Source organism: Cetorhinus maximus, chromosome 20 (assembly GCF_964194155.1).
Source record: "Cetorhinus maximus chromosome 20, sCetMax3.hap1.1, whole genome shotgun sequence".
NCBI classification, from domain to species: Eukaryota; Metazoa; Chordata; class Chondrichthyes; order Lamniformes; family Cetorhinidae; genus Cetorhinus; species Cetorhinus maximus.
In genome coordinates this window covers 54,873,347-54,898,304 of record NC_135898.1, presented here as the reverse complement: position 1 = coordinate 54,898,304, position 24,958 = coordinate 54,873,347, and the positions used below count along the sequence as shown (strand labels likewise).

At 47.3% G+C, this 24,958-nt stretch overlaps 1 protein-coding gene across 2 annotated transcripts in view; it reads left to right on the top strand.

Annotated features, from left to right (window-relative positions):
- LOC144694384 (factor VII-activating protease-like) overlaps nucleotides 1–24,958 on the top strand; it is an 82,322-nt gene that overhangs the window by 17,320 nt on the left and 40,044 nt on the right. The window contains exons 3-4 of one of the 2 annotated variants that reach the window (XM_078564703.1): nucleotides 3,203–3,307; nucleotides 5,675–5,782. In XM_078564703.1, the coding sequence (XP_078420829.1) occupies nucleotides 3,203–3,307; nucleotides 5,675–5,782 (213 nt within the window). The remainder of the gene's footprint in view (nucleotides 1–3,202; nucleotides 3,308–5,674; nucleotides 5,783–24,958) is intronic. The other variant, XM_078564704.1, reaches the window with a different exon arrangement.

Genomic DNA, 24,958 nt, shown 5'->3' with positions numbered 1-24,958 from the left:
TTTTCAGACTGAAGTTATAAGCAGAGAGACAGCTTCATCTCATTCTGTCTTGCCAGAGGCAAGGCGTGAGCATAAGGGTCTGTTCAAAATGCAGGCTTCCCCATTGTAGAGGGTGCCGTTAACCTCATGCACATTGCCTTACTTGTGCCTCATGTGAACTACTTCATTCCTTCGTTCTCCTGAGCTAAAGGGGATCCCACTGCCTCAATGTACTGGTCTGTGATCGTAGGCAGGTGAATGTCCTTTATCCTGGCAGTAGTCATTATTATTTCATTCTGCAGCACTTCGCTGTGCCAGCTACATTCAATCTAGCACAGAAAATCAAAGGCTGCCTACTAGGCATCAAAGGTTATCCACTCATGACATGGCTCATTACTCCAGCGCAGAACCTAACCACACGTGCACAGTAGACTTACAATGAGAGCCATGTAATCACAAGGAACATCATCGACTTCCTCTAACAATGGTTCCTTTGCCTGGACTGCTCTAGAGGAGCCCTGCACCACTCCACTGAGTGGGTATCAATATTTGTGCTAACATATTGCATGCGACGCACCTGGTCATTATGAGGGAATAGCCCTTGCTCCCACCTGTCAAGTGAAAGCTGAGAAACAGGAGGAAGGAGGAAATGGAAGACAATGATGAATGCTGCCATCCTGCGACTGGACAACAGGTTTGTACTGCACAGTTCCACTGCCACTCTTCTGGGACTTGGCCTCAGCAATCCTAGTAATCAGCTGGAGAACAGGTTGGTGGATTGCTGTGAGAACCTGAAAACCCAACCTGAAATCCAGAGTCATAATGGTGGCAGCTTGAGGTTGTAAGGTAGCAATCTGAGATCCACTACAGCACTCAGACCTTTGCTGTTTGTACTGCAATGGAAGCTAGGGTATTGACCATCAGACCTTTCAGCCTAGTGGGTTGCACAGGTGGACTGATGGAGGTGACTGTCCATTCCATGTTGGAAAGGACGATATCCAAGTTCTGTGCAAAGCCCTATGCCAAGTTGGTGCTGAACTCCTCAAAGCTCCTTGATATTGAGGGCAGGCTTGTTGGTTGCTTTTCTAGTGGACCATGTATACACCCAGCAACCTCCTTCTCTAGGGTGTTCCATCAAAGTCCTCATCTGAGCTTTCTGTAGCAGTACATGTGTGTGACTTTGACCTCCTGTGAGCTGGTTCTTGCACTATCCTTTCCCTCTTCGCTGGCTCCTGTGCATTTCTGCCCAATGTCTTACACTGTGCAGATTCCTCCTCTATCTCAGCCTATAAAATATGTGTGTTGTCAATATCTGAGCTGGTGGTTGTTGTGTAAGATCACCTGACAGTCCCACTTGTCTTGTCCCTCTTCCTACACTGCCTGGGCAGGTTCCAGTTCTTGGGCATCTGGAATGAAAAGGGGACAATAGTTAGGGTTTATGAGGGAACAGGAGAAAGTAAAACATGCATGCTTAGAACATCAGCAGCTTCCATGTCAGAAGAGATTGAGGGATGAGAGAGAATGGGGTTAGAGATGGAAGCTTAGATATGTGGACTTGCTCATCATTAATGCCTTCAGCACTGCCAATGGTCTTTGCCTCAGGGATGCTCCTTCTCATGATGGCTAGCACTGAATCCTCCATTGCTGATAAACTGTGCTAAGTGTGCATGGGTGAGGTAAAGCATATGAATGTTAGGGTTCAGTCCTGATTGATAAAAATTGTTGGTAGGTGAGTGAGGAGGCTTGAATTGAGCAGTGGCTGAGGCTATTGGTGTAGTTGGTAGGTAATGTCATTTGAAAATGAAGTCACCTAGCCAACTTGTATGAAGTCATTAAACTTCTTCTTGCACTGCTTCTGTGTTCGACCAGCAATACTCGTGATATTGTCCTTCACCGCTACTTGTTCGCACTGCCTCCTGAGCGTGTGTCTGGAGGGCCCCCTGCCCCCCTGCAGATTGCCCCTACTTTCCACCCCTATTCCAGAAAGGCCTCCAGTGCATTGCCTGAAAACCATGGGGCTTGAGCTTTTGCATGCTCAGCCACTGTCCAAAGTATCACAGCACTGATTCAGTTTTGAAAAAAACTTAAAACATTTGTTGCAGTTCCAATGCATCAACTCTTTAAGAGGTACAGGCTGCTTCTAAGCAATGCTAGACACTCACTATATCAAACCCCCTGCTGGTGTAGCCAATGAACAGTGCAAGAGCAAGGGCATTTACTAGTGCAGACAGCATCAAATTTACCATGCTACCTGAAATATTTGAATGTTTGTTGATCCAATTAGTAAGGGAGACCTGGATATCTCTTCAGAAGTGTCATCATTCATGAAGTATGCTATTTCTGACAATGGTTAAATGAACATGGCATTTAACAACCTCATACAGACTATCCTCATGACTCTTAATGGTGATGCATTGCTAAATTCTGAAAATCCGACTGAGGAAACGAATAATTCCGAAGACCCTGATGACCCAGATGTTGTTGTTGAACAGGATAAACAAGATTGCATACCATGATCCCTGTGCCCATTTTCAGGCCTTAACCAAGTACTACCCTATTAATTTTGTATGAAAGTTTTCATTTACATAATGCATGCTTCATTAATCTTTGCCTTTATATTATATTCTATTATTTTTTTGCCTTTGAAAAACGGATTATTGACAACATCCAACAGTTGGTTGTGTTTGGATCATAGGTAGAGATATACAGGGAATGATGAATTTGATTATTGCTGAGCCAAAAGTGAGAAATAGGTCTCTTAACAAGTGGACATGTGCTGCACCACTTTGGAATTGCTAAACGCTCAAATAATTTCACAATGAATTTGGCACAAAACAACAGGTGATAAATGTTTGTTATTTTACTGAAATGGGATATAGGATTTGCTATGTCAAGAAAGGCCCCTTTGTCTGTCCTTAAGCATTCCGGAATGCAACCTTCACACCAGTCAGCAATTATATCACATTACTGGACCAAAATACTTCCATTTTATTACACTATAACTGTACCACAGAAATGTTGAATGTGTAAGTAGAACACTGCATATGAAACTGTTAAATGCTTGTTGATCCTACTTGTGAGGGATACCTGGATACCTCTTCAGTAACTTCATCATTCACATGCTATGTCATTTCCAACACCAGTTAAATGAACATGGCGTTCAACAACCTCATATGGAGAATAAATGAATGATGCATGACTAAATTCTGAAACCTTTCCTCAGAAACAGATAATGAAGAAGATCCTGATGATCCAGATTTTGAAGATGATGGGGAGGACCAAAATGCAACAGACACCAGCTGGATATTTGATTATTCTGAGGAAGAAGGTTTTTACAAAGTTTTTGATAGTTTTTTTCTGAATGTAGAATGGATTTATTACTTTAAAGTTTGATTGCTGTTATTTTGCAATATAAAAATATAAATGTAAGTAATGAAGCAGTAATCTGTCCTGGAGTAGTTTATAAAGTTAAAAAACCTGACCCACCACAGGGATTTCTTCAGGGTCTCTCCTGCTTTTCTGAAAGTTCCATAAAGCCTGTTTAATGATGTGGGAGCAACTCCAAGGAATTTCAAGGAAATAGTCACTGAAGTAAGCCATGTAAGAAGTCTGGGATTAAGGGGTTATTAGACCTCATTTTAACTATTTCCCAAGCACAAAACTGGGACAAAAAAAAACAATTTTTGAGTCTATGGCCAGGAGTGCCTGAAATATGCCTGATACAATATTGGCTTGGATGATTTTAAGCCTTCTTGATGGCCATCTTCAAAGGGGTTTTGGCCCTTGCATATGATAATGAGGGACCTAATGATTGTTTTATGGACATCTCTCAGAGGTTGATCAGAAGCTGTCTTCTTGGTTCCTTTTGTGGCCGAACATTAAAGGGACCATTGGAGAACATCAACACAATTTTTTTTTTAAATCTTACCTCAGTGTGAAGACATAAGGAGCAGGAAGGCTGCTCGGGCTCCACAGGATGCTATAAGCTGTTGCTGCACCACAGTCTCCCCACCTTCCCCTGGTCACCTCCCCCACTTCCTAGGATCTACGTCTTGGAGTTGTTGGTAGAACAACTCACTCAAATCGGTCCAGAGGAACCTGCAGAGCAGCATCATGGGACCCATTTGCATCTCACTGGGATTTAGTTAGCTGAAGCCCAACTTCAAATGAGCCTCAGGCTCTTGTGCCTGGTGTGCACTGTAAATACATTGACCATTTCACAATGACAATGAGCCTAAGCATGTTATGCCCCCAGATTCACTCTTATCAATGGCATGTACCATCTAACTCCAGAGCACATTGATGTCAGATGCCTCTCAGGGAACCAGTCGCACACCCCTTTGACTTGTTTTGTATGGACTAGAACTCCAGTAGGATGGGTTTAAAAGCTTCTCAATTGGACTACCAGGACATTTGCAAAACTTAAGAGGGATTATATTCAAATAGTCCTGTTGGTGCTCTCGGAGCATTTCAACTTTGCTGAAGAAGAATGACACTCTGCATGCATGTATGGAACTCACAGCAAAACATAGCCAACTACTTTCGGCATCTAACAGCTGTGAGCCATAGCACTGTTTTATTATCATGGTGGCAGAGACCCATGAAACATCTAGTATCATTACTGTAAAAGCATTTCTTTAAATCTCCATCCCATGCCATTCCATTCTTCCCATTTCCTCCATTTCTCTCATATCAACCCCACCACATCCCCCATCCCACCCGTTCTTCAAATGCCATCCCAATCCCCCATCCCACACCTCTCAGGCCTAACCATGCCCTTCCACCCCCAACTGGGGCCCTCTGGACCAATTTGAGTGAACTGTTCCACCAGCAACTCCAAGAGGTAGATCCTAGGAAGTGGGGGAGGTGACCAGGAGGAAGGTGGTGCAGCAACATAGCATCCTGTGGAGCCAGAGCAGTCTTCCTGCTCCTTGTGGCTTCACACTGAGCTAAGATTTTTTTTAAAAATATGTTGATATTCCCCAATGGTCCCTTTAAAGGAACCAAAAAGACAGCTTCTGATCAATATCTGGGAGATGTTCATAAGACAAGCATTAGGTCCTTCATTTCCATATGCAAGGCCCAAAACCCTTTTGAAGGTGGCCATCAAGATGGCTCAATATCACCTAAGCCACTATTGTATCGGGTATATTTCAGGTGCTCCTGGGCCATAGACTCCAAAATTGGATATTTTTGTCCCTGTTTATCCCATGTTCCATACCTCCCATGCATTCCTCATCCTCAATGCTGACCCCCCCCCCTCTCATGCGGTCCTCCTTCCCAAGCTGCCCCCTCCCATACTGCACTCCCCCATGCTGACCCTGCCATGCTCCACTATCCCAGGCTGCCCCCTCCCATGCTTCCCCTTCCCATGATGTCTCCCCCCATTTATTCCCCCCATCATGCTCTCCCCCACCTCCCATGCCATCCCCCACCCCCCAATATGATATGGTCCCCCATTTCAAGCAAAACAGAAACTATTTAATTCTTCTCCCATCTATCAGGAATATCAATAGACAATTACAATAATAACTTGGAGAGATTTGTTCCCATCAGCCTATGTCTTGCTTAACCTTTTGAAGTATTATGTACCCAATGGTTGTCTTTGGAATGCTAGTTATTAACTCATGTACTGCAAGCTCCACAATTAAAATGAATGAAAGAAATAAAATTACGATTTAAATATTTTTTCCAGATCCTTGCCTAACAAATCCTTGTGAAAATGGTGGCACATGTGAAGTGAAAGGCAGAAATTTCAAATGTCATTGTCATCCTCTTTATACAGGAAAGACATGTCAAATAGGTAATGATTTTTCTAAATATTGTTTTTCATAATTAATTTATTACTGATTTATTATGTATGGCTTGTAATACTGTTAAAAAGAGAAGCTTTAATGACCACAGCTGCTAAGTTTAAACAATGAGTTAATCAAAAACAAGGAGCAAAACAACTGGAAAGAAATCCATCATTTTACTCAGCCCATACTGTTGCACTTTCCTCCGTTTTTTATTGTTACTAGTTCAGACATCATTCAATAATGCATCCTTCCTGCAGTGCACCTCAAATCCCACTGGGTAATGTGCATCCTTCATGAATTCTTCCTTATTTCTTTTTTCCTGGAATACAAAGTCACTGAGGACCTTTAACATGCTGAATATTAAATTTAGAAGATATTTGAATACATCTGAGTCAACGGCCGCAATTTTCAGGCGCTGTTGGCGTTGGGCATCATGGCGGGTTGAGGGGGTGGAGGGACAATATGGCGAGAGAAACCAGTTTGAGATCATCTACTCCACCTGTCAATGGTGGGCCATGTTTCTTACTACTGCACTCTGGGAACGTCATTTTAATACATATGCATCTAATTATAAGCCCTGCGCACCAGAATCATCCTCCTACTCTGGATCATCTGGATATGTTGCTATGATTGCACGCTGGCATGTTTCACAACAGTTCATAAGCAACGTGCACCTGGCGACCTGAACTTCAAGGAGAACTCTGAGGTGAGTGCACACAGCCTTGCGCAGCACTCAGCAGCATCGCCGGTGGGACGTCAAGGAAGATGGCAAGTGGAGTGGCAGAGGCAAGTCGCTTTTTCCCGGCTGGATTTCAGTGCAGTGTCAGAGCAAGGCCCCTAGTGCAGGTTAGGCCAGGGGGGTGGGGGGAAAGGCAGCACAGACTGAAGGAAGTACACAAGCACATGCCGGGGTGGGGGTGGGGTGGGGGTGGGGGTGGGGGTGGGGGTGGGGAGGGCATGGGGGTGAGGGAAGAGGCCACCGTTATGACCACAGCTGGTGTTAATTGCTGTCAAATCCCAGAGGGAATATTGGCTTATGGGCCACAACCATTTTTTTTTGTATCCTATTAACAAGAAGACGATGTACCAATCTCAGCAGTAAGAGGTCCAGAAACATTTTAACTTTTAATTTTTAAAAACCCAAAAGTTTTATTAACAATAAAAAATTAAGCACACAAGATTACAGTTACATAACTAAGGTTAGTCTTACAAAACATTCCCCAAAACTCTTGACTTGGTCAAACCCACAGATAAACCATTTCCAGGCAACAATCCCTTATAGATATTTAAATGTAGAATCCAGTAATGTCACACAAGGAAAACTGCTGTAACTTCAATAAAGGTGTACCACATGACCTGTACCCTTTTTCACTTTGCTAAGGAATCCACTTCAGAATAAAACTGCTTGCTGCAGTCCAAGACTTCTCAACAGCTCAAACAGCTCTAGCCATCTCCAACTTAACAGCTATCCATCTCAATAGCTTAATAACTATATAACTAATAGCTAACCACAGTAACTCGAATATACCTTTTTCCCCTTTCACCTCAGTCCCATCGTTCTCACACCCCTTTGAAATTGAAACCCTTCCAAATATAAGATCTTTCATGTTTCAAATAACACAATATTCCCCCACAATATTTAAACAAAAGTCCATTCTCACATCACACACTTGGAAAAGCTTGTCAAAAGTGAGCATTCGTCTACAGCTGTGTCCATCCAGCAGCAGCCCCATTGACATGCTTGGAGTCGGGCCTCTGAAGCTTGTCTGGCCACACAAGAAACGCAAAAGCATGAAAGTGTCACCAAATGCTCCAGAACTTTTCACCCCTCGGGCACAGACTGCAAATTAATGCGCATTTTAGGGGGCAGCAGAACAATCGGCTAACTGGGCAAGTTGTAGAATTCCCTTGCAAAAGGTGGACATGGCACAATCACTGGTAGAGGCACTTACAGCCCCTTGCAAGATCTTTATTAAGGTTTGGACCAGTCTGCCCCATGGCTCGAGCTAACAGCGCAGCCTTGTAGCCAGGGTTAGGAGCACACCTACGCCCGAGCTGAGAGCACAGCATGCAGTCCTGCGGCCGAAGCTCCTCCAATTGGTCAAGTCGAGTGGCACAGAGGTGGGTGGGGTTTCAGACAGCCAATCAGTGCACTACACTCTGGCCATCCAAGTAGTGGTCAGCACTCTCCTGTATGCATGAAGGGACCTTTAGGCTTAACCAAGAGAGGTTTTTAGGACACATATGCTAACCCAGGTGTCTCTCTCTCTTTGATCCTGCAGGAGGAGAACATCAGGATTGTGGAACCTGGTGATGTAGTGATATGCCTCATGGCTTATCAGGAGCAGAGAAGAAGAAGAGTGCAGCAGAGACACTTGGCTCGGCAAAGGGAGGAGCACCTCCCTCAAGAAGAAGGCGCGGCAGGGCCTGCTGCACATGCAGCTGAAGATCCACAGCGAACTGTCGCTCGTAGGCACCTTGCTAGACCCAGGGACTACAGACAGCGCTTGTCATGCCTGCAGAGGACTGAGAACCAGTGTCACCAAAGACTACAAATGCCTAGGGAACTGATCGGTCACATATGCCACCTTCTGCAGGATTTGGCGCCACAGGGAGGTGGAGGGCATCCGCTGCCAGAGGCCATGAAAGTGACCGCAGCACTCAATTTTACACCAGTGGCTGCTTCCAGGGCTCCACAGGTGATCTGTGCGGGATTTTGCAAGCCTCCATGCACAAGTGTATCCAGGAGGTCATGGACGCCATCTTTGCAAAGGCACAGAACATTGTGCATTTCACCTGGGGTCAGGAAAGCCAGGAAGCAAGAGCATTGGGATTTGCACAGATCCCAGGTTTTCCACTGGTGCAGGGTGCCATCGACTGCACTCATGTGGCGCTCAGATCTCCGTGGCAACAAGCAGTCAACCGCAAAGACTTCCACTCGCTGAATGCTCAGCTGTTGTGCAACCACCACAACCCCATCCTACAGGTCTGCGCACGATTCCCAGGAAGTGTCCATGACTCCTACATCCTTAGCAAGTCTCAGCTCCCTCAAATCTTCCAAGGTCTAGAGAGGTTACAGTGTTGGCTCTCCACAGAGGAAATGCCTGTTGATGCCCTCAGTGGCCTCAGACTGCAACAGGGTGAGAGTGTAACGGGACTCATACCGCGACCCAAACTTTGGCGGAGCAAACAATAGGCATTTTGAAAATGAGGTTCTGCTGCCTCAACAGGTCCAATGGAGCACTGCAAAACCGAAGGTGTTGCGCATCATCATAGCTTGCCGCACACTACACAACCTGGCGCTGCAACAAGGGGAGGACCTGGCTGAGGAGGAGATTGAAGAGCTGCACGTCGAAGGGGATGATAATGATGAGGTCCTCGAATGCGAGAATGCTGGCAATGAGGCCATCATACTGGCCAGACGAGGCAGGCGCGCTCAGGAGGTGTTCATAGCTGCAGGATTTGTGGAGGATGATGACGAGATGCAGTGAAGACAGTCCTGACATCATCATATTGCATCTGTGAATGTTTGACTCTTGTGTGGCTGATGGCAGCGCACATACCCTTAGTGCTCAGGCTCATGTCATGGAGACACAGTGGAGACCCCAATAGTCGCTAGATTCCAGGAAGATGATGACAACATGCAGTGAGGACACGCCATAGATCTTCACATAGCCTTTGTGAATGTCTGACTCCTGTCTGGCCGAGGGCAGCTAGCCTGCGCTCTGTGATCAGAGTCACATCTTGGAGATGCAGCTGTGAAACTTAAAATGCACTTGATCCTTTGTCAGCCTTCAGCACCTGACTCCTTCAGGAGCACAACCAGTCACAGATGCTGAAGAGTTCAGGGCCAGCCCCACCTTAAAGGTGCTGAGAGCACACAGAGAGAATATCAGAACTCTGTGACACCTGCCCACGACATTCTGGCAGCAATTACTAGCACCATCGAGGTGCCGGCATCACTAATGTGTCCACGGAGTGTGTGGCCGGGCCATCACTTTGGTCTGAACTGCACAGGGAAGAGGCCCTGAACTTGCCTTTGTCTTGTGCAGGAACCAAGATTTCGCATCTGAGTGACACGTGACAAGGAGCCTCAGGCAAGGAGACATTCCTGGGAGTTTATTTACAATAGTGAACATTATGTAGAAGTGGTTAACATCTGTGCCCAAGCTGTGCAACTACATCTTCATAACTTTCCTAACCCTGCTGTTATGTTTTGGTATTCTCCCGACGTCCACAGCGGAGGTGGAGGTAGCCTGCTGATTGCTACACCCTGTCTGTGGTGACCTTGGTGGGTGTCCTCTGGAGGATGGAGACCTGGAGGGCCCCAGCCTGTTTTCGGGGTCAGTGTGCGGCACTGGCACCCTCCTTGGCCTGTGGAGCTGGAGCTGCTGAGGTCACAGGAAGAGGGGATTCAGATGATCCAGACTCTCCTGGAGTCACTTGGGTGGATGGCCTCAGGGTGTTGAGCTGCTGATCCCCCTTTCCAAGGGTGCCAGAGCTGACCCCTTGAGAGGAGGGGAAGCTGACGTGAGATCGAGCTGCCCCGCACCTCTGTTACGTTGACACTGTTGGAGGCCAATTATTGCGTCAGTGATGGAGTTCAGCCCATGCTGCGCAGCACAGCACAGGAACAATGTCCTGGACCAAGGTTTCCATGGCGACCGCCATCCTACCAGTGTTCACCTCAATGCTAGCGCAATCACCTCAGACTGAAGGCAGATGGACTCCTCCGTTGTGCCTTGCAATCTGAGGAGTGCAGCAGACTTCCCTTCCTGAAGTTCCCGAGCTTTGCAGCTCCAGCAACTGAGGTATGACTGAGTCCTTATGTTTGTCACCTGACTCAGACTCAGCAGATTTCTGGCCTCCAGCAGTCCCCTATAGCCAGAAGCCTGAGAAGTCCCTGCTGCTGCCTGCTGTGGATCAGACAGTATGACGTGCTCACCAGATTGTGACCCCGGGCTATCCTAAAGCTTGGTCCCACTTAGGTGTGTGTCTCGTCACTAGTGGAGGGTGTGGGCGTGTTTTGTGATGGGACTTCAATGAGGGTGTGATCAGATTCTTCTTCCGAGGTGTCTTCAGGGCTTGAGGAGGATCTGGCTCGTGGACTCCCTTGGCTGTTTCCCAGATGTGCCTGCGAAAGCAAGGAGAGATAATTAGTGCGTGGCAGGGGACTGCAGAGCAGGGGAACTCACTCACAGCATGATTGTCTGATGGATGTTGCGCTGCTGGATCCTCACTTGGTTGAGCACTGCCGACCTCACCGTCAGCACAGGAACGGTCCAGATCGTCACCAGCCAGCTGGATGACTCTACTTTCAAAGTCCGTGACAACCTTGATGTTAGACATTCCTCCACCAGTCTGTGATATTTCCTTTTTGTTGTGTGCCAGCTTGTCCTGCATGAACACAGATGGAGAGAGTGTAAGCAAGACGCCTGCCAGGCCAGGTGAGAAGGATGCCTGGCATGTGTGGGGGTGAGTGGTGCCATGGATGTGATGAGGACAAGGTCCGCAGGGCATATGAAGGTGTGTGAGAGAGAGTGAATGGTGATGGCCCTTGAAATAGCAGTGAGTGAGGTCTCTGTGGATGTGTGATGGGTTTGTGAGTGTGTGAGCTGAGAGTGATGAGAAGAGTGACTTCCCCTGGCGGAACAGAGGAGATCATTCATCCTCTTTCGGCACTGGGTAGCCGTCCTCTTTTGCAGGGCGTTGCCGCTGCCACCGCCTCCCATACAGGATTGGTGACCTTGCTTGCTGGCCTTCGCCCAGAGCAGGGGTAAAGGACTTCACTGCGGGCCTCCGCTGCATCTAGTAGGTGCCCGAGGGAGATGTCATGTTTCCTCCCTTTGGTAGCCATGACTTTTGCAGCAGCTTCCGATCCCTTAGACAGAACTAGCTCTGTGGAAGGGCTCTATTTAAATATGGCACCCGGATTAGTGACGGCCTGAGGTGATGGTGGGGCGGGTGAATCAGAGGCTGCACCACCAGCGATCCGGTGTGTTTCCCTGGAATACATCATTAATGAGGCGGAGTGAGTCAGGAATGGGACGATTCTGAATTAAAAGCTGTCATTGTGGCCGGCCTGCAAAAGTCTTTTTTTCCCACCCGCTACCGCACTTTGTGCAAATCTGGGACAATTCCACACAATAGTTTTTAGGTCGCAATCAAATTATGCATGTGCTGTGAACATGTACAAATGCCAAAAAAAACTCTCCCTCACATTATTGTAATAACAAGACTTATAAAAGTATTATAAACTGAATGGTGCCATTTTTAAAAGTGGTTCTGTTTCTGCACAAATCTTTGAAAGTGGCAGGACAGGTTAACAAAGCATTTAATAAAGCTTATAAATAGAAACACAGCATAAAAACCAATAAGTCATGCAAAACATATATAAAACAGCAGTTTGTCCACAGCTGGACTATGTGCCCAATTCTGGGCACCAAACATGTTGTCTTTGGAGTAGGTACAGAAGAGATCTTCTAGAATGGCTTCAGGGATGGGGGTTACCTGTGGACAAGCTGGGAATGCTCTTCTTAGAGCAGAAAAGGTTAAGAGGACATTTGATAGAGGCGTTTGAAATAATGACAAGTAGAGCAAATAAAGAGAAACTGTCCTCAATGGCTGAAGGGTCGAGAACCAGAGAGTGTGGATTTAAAGTGATTGGCAAAGAACTACAGGCAACAGGAGGAAAAACATTTTCATGCAACACATGGTCAGGATTTGGAGTGCATTATCTCATAGAGTGATGGATTCCATACAAACTTTCAAACCTGTATGGATAAACACTTTAAGAAGAAAAAAAATTGCAGAGGTATGGGGGCTGAAATGGAGTGTGGGATTAACTGGATTGCTCCTGGAAAGAGCTGGAGCAAAATTAATTGGATGAATGGCACTTCTGTGCTGTAACATTTTATTATTCTATGTTTATACTTTGTGAAACTGAGGCTATTTCTTCTTCACTTTACCAACTTTAGTAAAAATAGAGACAAGAGTAAAAAAGAAAAATAGTGTCGTAGATATTTGGCACAGATCTGAAAATTCCTATGCCTCCAAGAATGGGTTAATAAATATTGGCAAAGAGTGAGTCTGTCTTTTTGTTTGTTAAGGCCTTAAAATGTCATTGTGACCAGGTATGAGTATACCATTCCAAAGAGATACAATGAAATGAATAATTACTTTGCCCAGGTCACTTAACCGTTTAAGAGAAGGAAGATTTTGGGCGGAATTGCCCCAGATTTGCACTAAGTGTGGTAACGGGAGGGAAAAATGACGTTTTACCCGTCAATCGCAATGGCGGCTTCTCACGGCGTATCATCCCAATCCCATCGTATTAACTATGCATTCCTGGGAAAGACACCATTTCGATGGTTGGTGGGTTCTCGATGGCCCTGAAAGGGAAGAAAACTACAGCCACCCAGTTAATGCATCCCTCAAGTGCCTTATGGATGCAGTGGAGGCCCACTGTAATGACTTCTACCCCCTTTCTGGCCGCAGAAGGGACAGCAACATCACTAATTCAGCATGGGAGGCAGTGGCAGTGGTGGTCAGCGCCAACACCCTGCAAAAGAGGACAGCCATCCAGTGCCGCAACAGGATGAATGGTCTCATCCATTCCACCAGGGTAAGTCACTCTTCTCATCACTCTTCTCATCACTCTCAACTCACACACTCACAAATCTATCACACATTCTCAGAGTTCTCACACCTCAAGGGACAACACTACTAACTCTCACACACAGCCTCACATCTCCATCAGGCTCATATCCTCTGGAGCTCGCATCCCCATCCCATCCATGGCTCCGCTCACCGCACAAACATTCCATGCAGTGCCATATGCCCTCTCACACTCTCTCCATCTGTTCTCATGCAGGAGAAGCTGGCTCACAACAGGAGAGATGGGTCCCAGATCTGGGGTGGAGTGGCCCACATCAGGTCCCTCACTCACTTTGAGGAGTGTGCCATCATGCTGAATGGTGAGGACGTGGACTGTACCTGTGGTGATGGTGAGGTTGGCGTCGAACACCCACCAGAGGATCCTGAACCACATCATGCCTCTTTCGATGCAAATGTGAGTGCTCCCTCTCCTGCTTTTGACTCTGCTGCCATGCACTAATTATCCCTACTTTGGTTCACAGGGATCTCTGCCAAGCAACCGACACCCTCAGCCAGCCTGTCCCTCAGCTCCATCCAAGTCCTCACCTTTAGCCAAGAGGACTCCTCCTCCATTGAAGAGCTGGAAATAAGCAACCCGGAAGACCCGTCACAGCGCTCACCCACACCCTCCACCAGCTCAGAGACGCACACTTCAGTGGGACCTAGATCTGGAGCAGGCTCAGATTCACAATCTGATGATCACTCCACTGACATGTGTCTGCAACAGGAGGAGGCAGGTTCAGCTAAGCTCCCCAGCAGTCCTCCATCTGTGAGGTCCAAGTCAGATGATGAGCCTCTGGATTTGGCTCTGGAGAGTCAGCAGAAGGCATGGGAACATCACACAGCTGTTGAAAGCCCTCAAAAAAGTGGCACATGGGTCGGAGAAGTGCGTCCACCTGCTCTCTGATGAAGTGGTGCCCACATGTGCACGTATGGAGGTCTCCATAAGAAGGATGGCCGACACCATGGAGACCCTGGTTCAGCAGAACGCTGAGATGTGTGCAGACCTGCACTCCATCGTGGTAGCCATGGGTGAGTTCCTACAATAGTTACACAAGAGGGAATTGGGGAACCTTGATGTTTCCCCAGGTGCTCCTTCCCCACAAGGAGTCAGGCCAGGGCCCTCAGGCACCTGAAGGGAAGAGAGCGGCAGCTGGACACACCTGGGTCATCCGCTCAGGAATCTCAAAGGCTACCTGCTCTCTCTGAGTCTGCTTTGCCTGTGACCCTCTCAACCTCATCCTCTGTCACCGCAGAGCTGGCCCACAGGAGGACAGCCAAAGCAAGCCAGGGCCCTCAAGGCCTTGGATCCCCTCAGGACCCATGCCGAAGGCATCAGAGGCAACAGGGCCAATCATTGCACAGGCTTTCTCCACCACTGCTGTGGATGTCAGGGCAACACCTAGAAGTCTAAGGTGTTCAAAAGTTAAGAAATTCTGATCGCACTTGGTTGAACGGGTAAACACATTTTTTCATTTTACAATCTGGAAATATATTCACTTTCACTGAATAATGTGTAATGGTGTCTTTAAGCTGCATTGACAGGCTTCGCGAGCCCTCCCACTGTATTTCCACCACTAGCAGTTCAGCTGCACACAGCCAGCCCACGAGTGATTCTGCAGGTGGGGGGGGGGGGGCGGTGGCAGGACCTTTAGGAGCCTCGTGCAAGCGCTCCCCCACGCATTCCTCCATCACACTCATCTCACTGTCCTGAGCATTTTCAATGCTGCCTGCTGGAGTTCACTTTCAGTTGTCCGCCTGAGCTGACCTGCATCTCCACCCACCCACTGATCACACTCCCATGCAGCATCTGATCTCCCCCACCACGACTCTCGTTTCACTTTCGATTTAGCCAGCATGGTGGGAATACAGTTTTTCTTTCAGTCCCCCTTCCTTTCCCCTCCCCCAGTCACCCATTTCCTTTCCCCCATCATTGTTGACTTCCCTGGCATCACCTTCCACTTCCCCTCTGTGACCTACCAGACACAACCCTTTTCCTTCCAGGATGTCCAGGTGAACGTGCACATTCCCTTCCTTCCTGAAAATCCCAACCCCATCAACATTAACCTCCCCGACCTCCTCCTTCCTACCCACAGGGTTTGTGTCTGCCTCCGAGTCCCCACCAACCACCCTCGCCATCCCTTCTACTGCTACCATCGCATCCAACTCTCTCACCCTTCCGGCTCACTCTGCCCTCAGTCATTCTCACCATTGCCTCATACCACACCCACCCTCAGTTCGCTCCCCAGGAGGCAGTCATGGACTCATCAGATCTTTCCCTTGCATGTTCACCTGGACATCTCCCCCGCCAAACTCCTTCCCTCCTTGGAACTCCTTCCGCCCTTGGAACTCCTCCCTTCCCCGACCCCACCCCTTAGTCATTCCCCCCACCTGACTCCTTCAGGCACCCTTACTTCTTCCTCTATCCTTACTCCTTCCCTTCTCCACAATCCTTCCTCCCCTGGACTCCTTTTCTCTGCACTCCTCCCCCACCCCCCACCGAACTCCTTCCTTTACACCTTCCACCCCCATTGCACCTACTTCTCCAGTTGCCGTCTTCTCCCCCGCTACCTCCTCCTCCCCTTTTAGTCCCTCCCCCTCCCAACCTCACCCCCGACACCTCTTACTCTCCTAGTCAACCCTAGACCTTCCTCTCCACCCCCTCGACCATCATCTATTGTGAGCAGACCCTCAACAGTGACTTTCCACCTTCCGTGAGCTGCTTCACAGCAGAACCATGTCCATGAGAATCCTCCCAGCATGCCAGGATCCCGTTTCTTTCGGGCTCCAGCATCTTCTGCTCCTCGGATGTCCGCGATGTGAACAAGGCCCTGGCAGTAAGCCCCGACCCCTGCACGTCACAGTTGTCAAGACGTGTTCTACACCGGTGTGTTTTACCACTGAGATGGGCGGTCAACCCAGCGGGATGGGGTAGGGATGATCCCGGCGGGTTGGTCTTATAATGATATGCAGATGTATTACAATGAGGTTCCTGACATCCAACGGCGGGAAACGCGGCCCGCCATCGACAGGCTGAGCGGGCGATCGTAAACTGGTTTCACGATGTTGTGAAACTGATTTTTGGCCTTCTTGCCATGTTGCCCGCTCACACCGATGAACACACCCGACGCCAGTGGGCACAGAAAATTCTGCCCTTTGATATATCATCATGAAGAAAGAAGTGCAGAGAAGTGTCCTGCTAAAGGGCATAGATGTAGAGGCTATTGCTGGGAGTATCACTATGGAGCAGCAAGAGGAGGGGGCATCCAATGAGTACAGAAGGCAAGGAGACATTTAACTTATACAGGCACTACCCATGGTCAATTGTGAGTCTATACTCTCAGAAAGTCAGCATCCTGCGCATGGCAGAAAAGCAATGCATGACAAGTCACAAAATCTGTCAGCATTTGTGAATGAGGTGCCATGCCCACTCTACAAAGGCCAGTGAGGACCATCAAGCTGCAGCCTTGTACTTTTAGTGACAATGAAGATCATCAGTCCACTTAACTTTTTTGTATAGGAATTTCCAGGTATTCAAATTAAACTTTACAGCTTTCAGGCACTTTACCTTTTAAACAGATGCTTAGTTTTAAACTGTGTCCCCTTATTCTAGCTGCTGGCACAGGTCGACAAAAATAAAGAACGATTCTACCCCATGGCAGTTTTTATCTACACTTTGTGCATAATAGTATCGCAAAAATACAAAGGAAGAAATGCATCTGATTTAAAATATAATCTTATTTTTTAATGTGTGCTGAGAAGGTGAGTGATGCTGACAGAACCACATCTAATACCTTAAAATATCCTACTTATCTGCATATTAATTGCACAATATATATTGTAGCGTGAATTAGGATTAACTTCTTAACTGCAAATCCCATTTTCCAGAAATGGCCAATTTTAAAACTACGAGGGCGTATGATTTATTAGTAAGCCACAAATTTTAATGAAAATTGAGCAGTTCTCACACTTTTGAATTCAGACGACAATATGCTTCCTGAAACACTTTAACACATTTTGAAGAAATGATATTGCTTTTTGTTGCGTAACAGCAGTGTTTGTGACTCTCCGTTTCTTGACTTTCTTTTGCAGTTTTGTCACAAAAACATGGGCTGCAGTACTTCAAACTTTGTTTCACAAGTTTGTTTTTCGTGTTAAATGGGGCAATGTTCAAGGTTATTTTATCTCTTTAGTTTACTTTGCCAGGCCTCCAGTAACTCATTCCTAACTTGTCACAGAATCACAGAATTTTAATGGCACAGAAGGAGGCCATTCGGCCCATCGTGTCTGCACCGGCTCTCCAAATGAGCATTGTAACCTAGTGCCATTGCCCTGCCTTTTCCCCAAACCCCTGCACATTGTTTCTATTCTATTCAGCCAAGGCCCTCTTGGATGCCTCGATTGAACCTGCCTCCACCACACTTCCAGGCAGTGCATTTCCAGACCCGAACCGCTCATTGTGTGAAAAAGCTTTTCTCACGCCACATTTGCTTCTTTTGAAAATCACTTTAAGTCTGTGTCCTCTCCTTTTTGATCCTTTTACGAGTGGGAACAGCTTCTCCCTATCTATTCTGTCCAGCCCCCTCATGATTTTGAACATCTCTATCAAATCTCTTCTTAGCTTTCTTCACTCCAAGGAGAACAGTCCCAACTTCTCCAATCTATCCTCAGCTGAAGTTTCTCATCCCTGGAACCATTCTTATAAACCTCTTCTGTACTCTCTCCAATGTGTTCACATCCTTCCTATAATGTGGCGCCCAGAACTATGAATTCAAATTTCATCATCTGCCGTGGTGGGATTCAAACCTGGGTTCCCAGGGTATTACCCTGGGTCTCTGGATTACTAGTGATAGAAACTTCTATCAATGTTTCCTGTAAAGCTGGATTGGCTATGCCATAAATTTTGAAACCAGCATAAACCATATGAACAATAACATCTGTGCCGCATAAGTACCAAGTAATGACAATTTCCAACAAGACACAGCATAACCACCTCCCCACGACATTCAATGCCATCACCATCACCTCACCATCAATATCTTGGAGGTTTGAGGGATTGGGCAGGTGGAGTGGGTTGGGTGGTGGTGATGGGGCGTCTCCAGTGACAGAAGTTGAGCTGAACATAAAGGTTGTCAGAGTTTGGCTATAATTTGCCTCTAGACTCCTCAAATCTTCTCAACTATCTTCAAGGCAAAATCTCAATATGTGATAGAATACTCTCCACTGGCCTGGATGAGTGCAGCCCCAACTCAAGAATTTCAACACCCTCCAGTACAAAACAGTCTGCTTGAAGGCACCCATCCACCAGTTAAGCATAGTCCCCTCAGGCACTATCTATAGAAGCGCTGCAGCAACTCAGCAAGGTCTTGCCGCAGCATCCCATAAACCTGTGATGTCCACCAGCCAGAGGGGCAAGGATAGCAGGTTCATGGGAGCACTACCATTTATAAGTTTCACTCAAAGCCATGTATTGGATATGTATTACCATCCTCCATTGTTGCTGTTGTGTGTTATTAGAGCTTCAAGAGACTAAATTTGACCTCCCCAGCTTTCGTTTGACCTCCTGAACTCAAACAACAATTCTTTTAATGTCTTGCGCAGGTAGTACCACAGTTTATAGGATATTTTAGAGTATTAGATGTGGTTTTGTTAACATCACTCACCTTCTCAGCATACATAAAAAATAAAATTATATTTTAAATCAGATGCATTTCTTCCTTTGTTTTGTTGCTATACCATTATGCTCAAAGCATAAGATAAAAACTGCTATAGGGTAAAGTCATTCTTTATTTTTGTCGACCTGTATCAGCAGCTAGAACAAGGGGACACAGTTTAAAAATAAGCATTTCCCCAATTAATGCAGAGATGAGAAGAACTATTTTCTCTCAGAGGGTCATGAATCTTATGGAACTCTTTTCCCAAAGAGTGGTGGAAGAAGGATCAATGAATATTTTTAAGGCAGACGTAGATAGATTCATTCTGCCATGATCTTATTGAAGGGCGGAGCAGGCTCGAGGGGCTGACTGGCCTACTCCTGCTCCTAATTTGTATGTATGTACGTTGCAGCAAGTAATCACAGGTCAGGGCCATAGTGACCACCAGCCCCAACCCCCACTCCACCAGCACAAAGATTTTGAACCCCAACCTCGGAAAGGCACTGCTTACAACACTAGTATAAGCTTTTCCGGTTTCTTGCAGTCTGTCCAGGTGAGATCCTCGATTATGCTGTTCCATGCTGCATATTCACCAGCTTGGATTAGATTCTGTCTCACTTATTTGGCAAAAGGGCAATGTGGCCGCTGGAAGCTCTAAGGTAGTTAAATCTGTGCTGTATTATATTTGATTTACCATTGTCTATCTCTTCTTCACCTGTTCCAACCTGTCAATCATTACAGCATTGAATATGTTTTGGAAGATTAGTGGCAGAATGTTTTTAAGATAATAACAGGTTGCATACTCCACATTTTCAATTCTCCTTGTAGACAGCATGATCTGAGTGTCACAGAATATTCTTTCTGAAGGAAAATAATATGCTGTTCCAAATTATATTTTGGAGAATTTTATGTATATTGTTTTATGATTGAGCAATGTTGAGTGGGAGGAAGCCAGTTAGTTTACTTGGCTAGCGTGTAGTTCAGAATAACACAGCATGGGTTCAATTCCCATTCTGGCTGAGGCAGAGTTGTGACCCTCCTCACCCTGTCCCTGACAGTGAAAGGCAATGTCAAACCACCACTGACAAACACTGCCAAGAGAAAAAGCTCAGGATGGATCATCAGCAGACAATAAGCCAAGGACCTGCCTTTGGGCACAGCACTCATGGAATGGAATATTAAGTAATAATATGACCAACAGTTGTCTGATCACAAAGTAATGCCAATATTTGAAAACATCAGGGGTTGGATTTTCGTGTGGGTACAGGAAAACCTGACCTATGACTTCTGCACCTTCCGGAATGATCACCCAACTTATGTATGACTTGCCTGGGGTTTTTGTCTTTTTACTCAAGGGTCGGATTAGCTGTGCATTTTGCAAGCCACAGTGGAGTGCATGAGGAGTGTGAGTGCAGTTGCGGCCAATTAAGAGGCCTGCCAGTCTTCTCCAACACAGCAGCCCAGCTCCTAATGTCATATAAGAGGCTCCTAAGCCCACCCTCCATGCCACCCTATGCCATCCACGCCCATTCATACCTCACACAACCCCCATGCCACCAAATGCCCCTCAGATCCCATGCCACCCTATGCCCTTCAGATCCCCCATGCTGATCAGGAAGGCCTACCTTGGTGTGCCGGCACTTTGACCCAGCTGTGAAAAAAAGAATTAAATGAAAAACATTCCTACTGCATCCACAGTCTCTCACCCCCTGCAGGCTTCCTATGCCCAATCCATGTCAACCCGTGCCAATTCATGCCACCACCCATCCCCCATGGCCATTCATAGCCTTCATGCCACCATATGCCCCTCCACCCACCACCATGGCCCTTCATAGCCCCTATGACACTTAGTGTCAACTCATGTCAACCCATGCTGCCATCCCTCATGCCAACTCACCCAGTATCTACTATGAGCAGACTTCAGGGCCCATGCTGATATTAAATTAAGTTCTTGGGCTGAATTTTACGTCCTGCGGATGGGCACGTGCCCCACCCAATTGGACATAAAATCGCACGAGACGATGTCGGCAGTGTCCCGACGTCACCGCGCATTCGCGCGATATTTCACTCGGTGGGCGCGCACAAAAGCCCGAAGCGCACAAACCGACAATAAAGAGGGCAATTAAGCCCATTAACAACGCAATTGTCTCCGATTTTTCATGGCCCATCCAACCTTACAGTTGGTGGACGGGACAATTGGTCAGGCGGGCTTTGCATTTTTCATCAAATCTCATCCAAGGGCGGGATGAAATTTACATTATGAAATAAATAAATAAATAAATGTCTGTGGGCACCATTTTTATCAGTTATATTTTCAGGTAATTGATTGTGATGCAAGGACATTTTTTTTCAGCTTTTAAAACCTTTATCTGATGATTTTTCAGGTCTGCAGTTCCCTGAGGCAGCTGTCTGCCTTCAGGGAGCTTACCCGCGCCCAAGGTGACATCTTTGTCCGCCCTCTACCTCCCCCCACCCCGGCAACGCTGAGCATTTCAGGGCGCGCTTCATGCTCGCTAGCCGTTAATTGGCCAGCCAGCATGAAAACGTGGTCAGGGGGCCAATCGCAGTGAGCAGTCCATTTCCCGACTGCTCCCTGCTCCGCTGATCGGGAACGCCTGCCAAAGGTAAAATTCAGGCACTTGTGTCTATTGATGACTTTATTATTTTAAGAAAACATTCTCATTGGATTAAAAACTCATTCAGTACATTTAACTTCCTTTAAGTTCTTACAAAATCTAGTGCTGTATTTAAGTCTCATTTCAAAGATTTTGGCCGGGATTTTCTGCTCCTGTTTGCGTCATGGTGGGAGAGAACGGAAAAATCTCACGAGGTTGCAAAAATTGGGTTTTACGTTGCCATAAAACCGCTTTGCGATCGTCCTCTCCTGCTGTCAATGGCAGGTTGTGTTTCCCGCTGCTGAACGTCAGGAACGTAATTTCCACAGATTTTCATGTAATTATAACCCATGCTCGCCGGAATCATCCCCCACGCTGGATCATGAGGCCATGTCAGCGTGCAATCACACCGACATGTTTCACAACGGGTACACCTGACGACCTGCACTTCGCTCCTCGATTCGAGGACTGTGCGCCTACCTTGTTTGGGGCAATGTTCATGGTATTCAGTGCCAGGCTGTGCTGGCAGCACCACATCAGTTTTAGGGGGGAAGGGCGAACACAAAAGTCTCAGCCCATCAGATCAGTGGTAAGGTGGGGGTGTCTTTTCAACGGCTACGGGGCAAGGGCTTGCTTGATGAAGGATGGGAATCCCAGGGTGTGTGTCGGGGGTACATGTTTAACAGTGCAAGTGGCCTCACAATGTTGGGGGCTGAGGTGGACATAGTGCATTGGCACCTCAACCTCAGAATGTCCACGGGCTAGCTAACAGATATGTACACAAGAACAATGGAATCAAGGGATATAGGGGGAGGATGAGAGGTCTATGAGGGAGGGTAATCCTAATGTTCACTTCCTCAGAGACGAAAAGGGGACAGTTTCCATACTCGCACAGGGAGGGTCCAAACTGGTCTGGCAGTGAGAGCTCACCACCACTATCATCTTCCTACCTGCCACGATTCTGCAGATAAAAGATATAATGAGAACAAACCCTGCTACTGGGGGCTTTGCTGGGGGCTCTGATGGGTCAGCAGGGAGGGGGGGGTGTGTTGATTAAAGGACCACCCAACTGCACTGTGCATTCCCACACGAGCACGCAGGCATAGTGAGGAGATGTTAGTGGTCTCTCAATGACATTGCAGGGAATCACCGAAGTGAAGCAATGATGTGCAATCATGTGACACTAATCATGCAAAGTGGCAGTAATAAAACTCCTGGGTTTAATCCCTTACTTGCAGCATGGTATTTCTTCAGAGTGATGATGAAGTTAAGTGCAATTGGGCACCTAGATAAGCTGTTGAAGCATGTTGCAGTAGTGGGGCTGGACACTCCCAGAATGCAAGCCTCAGGCCGCCCTCAACATTCTGCACAGCCTGTTTAAAAATGAGTGCTCATGTATACTCCAGACACTGCAGTATCACAGTGCTGCTACGAGGATGGGAGCGCCTGGGCTGAAAGCAGCACATCCAGGCACCTGGCCAAAGTAATCTCATAGCAGTTGCTCATGATTAGGGGGAGGGGGAGCACCTTGATACGCCCCCCACATTTTAGATAGTTTCTGAGGCAATAGTTGGCGACATGGGAAACAGGGCTAAGAACCCCCAGTCGTTCACAAATCATTGACAGAAAGATTAGTATTGCAGACAAGTCCTGACTCTTGCCTGTTTCTCATTGATGCTGCAGAGAGGAGGCCACCAGGAAGATGGAGCTTGGATTCATTGCTGCCTGTATAATCGCAGGCAGGAATGAGAGAAGGAGAAGATTGCGATGGAGCAGGCTGGCTCACCAAAGGGAGGAGCAAATTCCTCAAGACCAAGGCCCAGCAGGGCCCCCTCTGGATGCAGAGGATATGGAGAGTACAAACGTTGTGCGTTGGCGCCTTGCTAGAGCCAGGGTGTACAGCTGTCACCTGTCTTATCTGCTATGACCGAGAACCAGCGTTGCCTGAACCTATATCCAGGGATCTGGTATTTGCCACATTCTCCACGACTTGGCGCCACATGGTCTCGGAGGATATCCTTTGCCGTGGCTGTGAAAGTAACAGCTGCACTCAACTTCTATGCCACTGGCTCCTTCCAGGGCTCGAATGAGGACCTCTGTGGTATCTCTCAGGCATCCACACACAAATGCAAACACAAAATCACAGATGCCCTTTTCGCCAAGATCCACAATTACATCAACTTTGGCAGAGATCAAGCACGCAGGACGCCAGAGCACTGGCCTTCACAGATATTTCCAGGTTTCCACAGGTGCAGGGCACCATCAACTGCACTCATGTGGCTAGCAAAGCTCCCTGGCAACAGGAACTCCAATACATAAACAGGGAAGGCTTCCACTCACTCAATGTACAGCTGGTGTGCGACCATAACAAACAAATCCTGCAGGTTTGTGCCAGTTATCCAGGAACATCCACAACTCATAAATCTTGAGTAGGTCGCTGATCCCAGAGATGCATTGAAGGGCCACACAGGATTCAGGACTGGCTCCTCAGGGACAAAGGGTACCCACAAAGGACGTGGTTGATGATGCCTGTGCAGCGGCCTCAGACTCCTGCAGAGAGAAGGTACAACGAGGCTCATGACGATAGCCAGACATTGATCAAGCACACCATAGGGATGCTGAAGATGTGATTCCAATGCCTGGACAGATCTGGCAGAACACTCCAGCACACTCCCCAGAGGGAATCATAGATCTTCGTAGTTTGCTGCACATTACACAACCTGGTACTGAAAAGGGGGGAAGCCTTGCCAAATGACGAGATGGAGGAGCTGCATGTCTGCAGCATCCCATTCATGACAGCAGCCTTCATGATGCTGGAGCTGTTCCACTATCGTGAGTGGGCTCGTAGGTTGCAGCCGTCAATCAGACTATGCTCCTCAAGACAATCCATGTACAGCAACATGACTACGCATTCTGAGTAACGTCGATGGTGCAACTGATATGTGAGACTTGGGCCTAGGCAGCTGAGGAGGCTCAGCAAGCCTCAATCCATGTATAGACAAGTCAGTCCTCCCTGTCACCTTCTTCTCAATCCCATTGACATCCGGCACTCTGTCTGAGGGATGGTGGCCTGCATTTTTTCTCACTATGGATGTGGACCACCTGAGAATGACGACATTCAAACAATTGCATACCAGCCACTAACATGCTTCCCCTTTAATGCAGAACTTTGTGCCTTCATGGGCAGTGCTGGCCCTGTTGAATTGAAAAATCTCTGACACCATGAAGCCCTCAGGGTCACGCGTAGTTTCCAATT